This window comes from Vombatus ursinus, unplaced genomic scaffold, assembly GCF_900497805.2.
Source record: "Vombatus ursinus unplaced genomic scaffold, bare-nosed wombat genome assembly UNPS02000481.1, whole genome shotgun sequence".
In the NCBI taxonomy this organism is placed as follows: Eukaryota; Metazoa; Chordata; class Mammalia; order Diprotodontia; family Vombatidae; genus Vombatus; species Vombatus ursinus.
In genome coordinates, this window is record NW_020940259.1 from 393,232 (window position 1) to 398,917 (window position 5,686).

Genomic DNA, 5,686 nt, shown 5'->3' on the forward strand with positions numbered 1-5,686 from the left:
TTAAAATGACAATTCTATCTAAATTAATTTATATATTCAGTCTCATAACAATCAAGTTGCAAAAAAACTATTACTTTATAAAGCTCAAAAAAAATTAATAACAAAGAAGTATGTATCCATGAGGGTATGTCAGAGAATTTGTTTAGATAAGTTGTTTAGAAAATTAACTGCTCCTATTCTGAACCCAGATTAAATTACATCTGGTCAAACTCTTTCATTTTACAGATAAGGAAACTGAAATGGCCTCTTATAGTTGTTTGAAACCAGATTGTTTATCTTTACATCTCTTCCAACACCTAACATAATTATAAGCACACAGTAATCAGTGAATGAGCAAATTCTTTCTGTAAGAGTACAATTTGGGGCAGCTAGGTGGCACAGTGGATAGAGCTCCAGTCTTGGAGTCAGGAGGACCTGAGTTCAAATCTCAGCCTCCGACACTTGACAATTACTAGCTGTGTGACCCTGGGCAAGTCACTTAACCCTGATTGCCTCTCCAAAAAGCAAGAAAAAAAATTATGAGAGTACAATTTATCTCCAACTCTATGGCCTCCTTTTGATTAATAGGTTCTTCCTTCCAGGGATGTAAACGGTCTCCATCTTCTGTAAAATGTCTTAGCAGACAAAGTAGCTCACTTCAGTAAAATAATGGTGAGATGAATCAAATACTCCAGAACTCTAAGGTTAAATTTGGGCTATGAGAAATTGTTGGCACTTCTGGAAACATTAACTCATATTGTGTCTTTTTAGAGTAATTTTTTTTTCTCCAAAGAAATACTGATTGAAGATATTTTTAAAACTTGTCTTCAGGGCATTTATCCCCCTGTAGATACATAGACTTAGATACCAATTACCTTTACCCTAAGGCATTTCTATGGTTGCCTTTTTATTTTTTACCCTCTCTTGGTGTCTTGGGAAGCTACAAATGCACAAAGTATTGCAACTCTGGATTTTCTTGGGCATGAAAGTAATGCAAGAATTAGTTTATTTTATATCATGTCACTAGGTAATAGACTGGGAAGGTTTTATCCCAGCATCATTGATGTTTTTACATTACAAGTATTTACAGATTACTCTCACCTCCAGACAGGTCTCTTGTACCAAAATAAAACAAATAAATAAAACTAACAATACAGTAGCTTCATTTGAAAGCACAAGCAGCATTTCATATTTTAACACTTCCCTAATTTAAAAAAAATCTATTTTCTTTCTCTCTCACCCCTCACCACAATGGGAAAAAAAAGAAAGAAAAAGAAATATAACAAATTCCCTCAATATGTGTGTGTGTGTACATGTATATGTATGTGTTTCATTCTGAAGCCTAAACACACCACTTCTCTATAATGGATAGCATACTTTATCATCAGATCTATAGATAGGAGAAAAGTTCATGATCAAACAAGGAATAGAGAAGATCATAGAGGATAAAATGGATAATTTTGATTACATAAAATTAAAAAGTTTTTGCACAAACAAACCTAATAAAGCAAAGATTAAAAGGGAAGCAATTAATAGGGGAAAAAATCTTTGCATTAAATATCTGTGATGAAAATCTCATTTCCAAGATATCTCAGGAATTGATTCAAACTTATGAGAAAAAGAAACATTCTCCAATTGATGAACGGGCTATGGATATGAACAGCTGGAAGAAACCCAAGATATTTATGGCTATACCAAAAAATGTTCCAAATCACTATGAATTGAGAATGAAAATTAAAGCAACTCTGAGACTCCATATCACACTCAACAAAGAGGCAAAGACAACAAAAAGAAAAATTAATATTAGGGCAAAGAGTTTTCAGTAGAGAAATATTTACTACTCTTTATTTGCTTTATCAAACTACTAAAAAGAACATCTTGAAAAGTTACTTTAAAAAGAAATGAGATGTATGAAATGGCAAATAGGAATGCAAAGACATATGGGAAGACAAATGAAGTGAAAAAGCACAAGAGAAAGAGAAAGATACATTTTTACTTAAACTACATAAAGAAAATCAAACAGCGGCAAGATTGAGCAAATGCTGAGTAATATTGACTTGTTTTTATCACATAATGCACATTGACTTGTTTTTATCACATAATGCACATAGACTTGTTTTTATCAGTTGCTATCTATGCAACCTTAGGAAATTCACTCAACTTTCCTGGGCTTCAGGTTCCTTATCTGTAAAATGAAGGACATGGACAAAAAGTCTTTTTAAAAAAAGTTTTAGAGGGCAGCTAGGTGGCACATTGGATAGAGCACTGGCCCTGGAGTCAGGAGGACCTGAGTTCAAATCTGACCTCAGACACTTGACACTTACTAGCTGTGTGACCCTGGGCAAGTCACTTAACCCCATTGCCTAGCAAAAAAAAAGGTTTAGAATTGATAGATTTATAGATTTATAATTGAAGGGATGTCAGAAGCTATCTGTCACTTTACAGACCATAAACTGAAGGCCCAGAAAGGTTGAAAACCTTGGCCAAGGTCACACAGGTAGGGAGCAGGAGAGCTTAGACATTCCAACTCACATCTAATAACTCCCCACCAGTAGACTCTCCAGTGTATCAGGAGGCTGCCCCTTGGGAGTGCTTTCTAAGTGACAATCTTCTAGAAAGGAGGAGTGACAAAGTCAGATATCTGGACTTTGGGACAAAAAAATAAATAAATAAAACCTCACATTCCAAGTAGATAGGATTTTTTTTTCGTTTTTATCAACCTTTTTGAGAACGCCATAATTGTTATGACTTGAAACAATGAAATTATTATTTTGGTTCATCTGTGATTCTCACAGAGAATGATAGAATGTGAAAAGAAGACCTAGGAAATTATTAGGAAGGAAAATGGTGTATAGAGAAAACATATTTCATCTTCTCAAAAATCCTGGAGTAGTTGCTTGGGACTCTGGGTGTCGCTGTTCACCAACCTGGGAGAGAAATTAGAGGAGAGTCAGTCTTTTCAATTCTGCCTCACAAAGAGCCTTCAGATGAAATACACAAAGATTCAGCATATGAGCACTCTGAATTTGACTGCGGATACTCCACTGGACATGGACGAACCAAGAGCTGAATTCAGACACAAGTAGTAGGAAAAGAAATACAAATCATTTGGCAGAGAGACAGCAATGACTGCTGAGCACAAGGCAGTGGGCTTGCAGGCAATCAGCCTTGCTTTGCTTTCTCCTGGGGATTCTGTGTAAGGACGGGGCTGCCAAGATCTGCTACTCGGTACCCGAGGAGATGGAGAAGGGCTCTTTCATGGGCGACATTGCCAAAGATCTGGAGGTAGAGCCTCAGAAACTGTCGGAGCTCAGACCTTGAATCGTCTCCAGAGGTAAGAAGCAGTATTTCGCTCTGAACCTAAGAAGCCATAGCTTAGTGACCTTGGACAGAATAGGCAGGGAGGAGCTTTGTGCTCAGAGTTCCCAGTGTCTACTGAATTTCAATATTCTGATTGAGGATAAGTTCAAACTTTACCCTATAGAAGTAGAAATATTAGACATTAATAACAATGTTCCTTGCTTTGGGTCAGAAGACTTGGATTTCAAAATTAATGAAAAAATCACTCCAGGAACTAGATACCCTCTGCCTTCTGCACAGGACCCAGATGTGGGTGTGAATTCAGTCCAGAGCTACCAGATGAGCCCGAACCATCACTTCTTTCTGCATGTGCAGAGAGGAACAGATGAGGCCAAGTACCCAGAACTGGTACTGGAGCAGGCGCTGGATGGGGAGGAGGAGCCTATTCATCACCTCACCCTCACAGCCTTGGATGGGAGAGACCCGGTCCACTCTGGTACCGTACACATTCGTGTGACTGTACTTGATTTCAATGACAACGTGCCAGTTTTTACTCAGCCCATGTACAGTGTGAGTGTTCCTGAGAGTGTCTGTGGAAACGTGGATGCTTACAGTGAATGTCACTGACCCAGAAGAGGGAGTCAATGGGGAAGTGATCTATTCTTTTAGGAACATCGAAAGTAAAGCAGCCCAAACCTTCCACTTGGACTCTCATAAAGGGGAAATAAGGAATCAAATATCCTTGAATTTTGAAGAATTAGAGTTTTATGAAATGGAAATTCAAGCACAAGATGGAGCTGGTTTAATGATCGGTGTTAAGTTCTTGATCACAGTTCTGGACATAAATGACAATGCCCCAGAAGTGACCATCACTTCGTTCATCGGTTCAGTTCCAGAAAATTCTCTCCCAGGGACTGTGATTTCCCCTTCTAATATGCATGACCCAGATTCTGGAGAGAATGGTCATGTCACATGTTCCATTCCAGTGGATCTGCCCTTTAAATTAGAAAAAATAGTTGATAATTATGACAGTTTGCAGACAGACAGGGTTTTGGACAGGGAGCAGGTTTCTGTGTACAACTTTACAGTGACAGTTATAGACAGGGACTCTGCCACTATAGACTTATATTACCTTTCACTGAGTATAGCTGACATCAATGACAACTCACCCACTTTCAGTCAGTCATTTTACCTTGCCTACATCCAAGACAATAATCCTAGAGGAGTCTCTATTTATTCAGTGACTGCCTTGGATCTCAACCTGGAGGATAATGCTCAAGTCATTTACTCCATTGCAGAAGACACTTTCCAGGAGACATCTCTCTCTTTCTGTGTCTCCATTAATTCTGAGACAGGCATACTTCATGCTCTGTTCTCCTTCAACTATGAACAGTTTAGGGAGCTACAGCTGAGAGTGATAGCCAGGGACTCTGGGGACCCTCCTCTCAGCACCAACATGTCCCTGACTCTGTTCATCCTGCATCAGAATGACAATGCCCCAGAAATCCTGTACCCCACTTTCCCCATGGATGGCTCCAGTGGAGTGGAGCTGGCCCCATGCTCTGCAGAGCCAGGCTACCTGGTGACCAAGGTGGTGGCAGTGAATGCAGACTCTGGTCATTCTGCCTGGCTGTCCTACTGCCTACTCAAGGCCACAGAGCCTGGGCTTTTCTCCATGGGCCTGCACCCAGAGGAGATCAGGACTGTCTGGACATTCCTGGACAAAGATACCCTCAAGCAGAATCTCATGGTGGCAGTGACAGACAATGGGGAACCCCCTCTCTCTGCCACTGTCAGTGTCACTGAGGCAGTGGCTGACAACATCCCTGAGATCCTCTCAGATCGCAGCAGCCAGGCAGCTCCTGGGATTCAAGAGGACTCTAACATCACACTCTACTTGGTTATAGCAATAGCTGCAGTATCTTGTCTCTTTTTTGCCTTCCTCATTGTCTTACTGACAGTCAAGTTACATCAATGGAGGAGATCACAGCTCTTAGGTTCATCTGATACCTATTTCTTGGGTGTCCCTGCATCCCAATTTGTGGACACTAATGGAGTTCAAGCTTTTCTCCAAATACATTCACTTGAAGTTGCTTTTACTACTGACTCTTGGAAAAGTCAGTTTATCTTTCCCCAGTCCAACTATGCAGACACCTTTCTAAGTTAGCAAAGCTACAAGAAATCAACATTATGTGTCCAGTCTTTATTTGAAGTTAAAGATGAACAAACATTTTTCAGGTAAAATAAAATTCTGCAGAATTGAATTACAAGTTATTTTGAAATTCATGACTGTATTTGTTTCTCTACTGTTTGCTAGACTTTAGTAGCATGTTACAGTTATTCTGCCAACAAACACAATTTTTTCTAATGATGATCTGAATCTAGTAAAAGTGCTAGTAAGTAAGGT

General features: G+C 39.4%; 1 protein-coding gene across 1 annotated transcript; it reads left to right on the top strand.

Moving 5' to 3' along the window:
- The first annotated feature begins 3,029 nt into the window (after positions 1–3,029).
- Positions 3,030–5,446, top strand: LOC114037943 (protocadherin gamma-A1-like). The gene is given in 3 exon segments (XM_027854999.1): positions 3,030–3,061; positions 3,138–3,872; positions 3,874–5,446. Coding segments are annotated over 3 exon segments (2,340 nt in total).
- Positions 5,447–5,686: the final 240 nt, after the last annotated feature.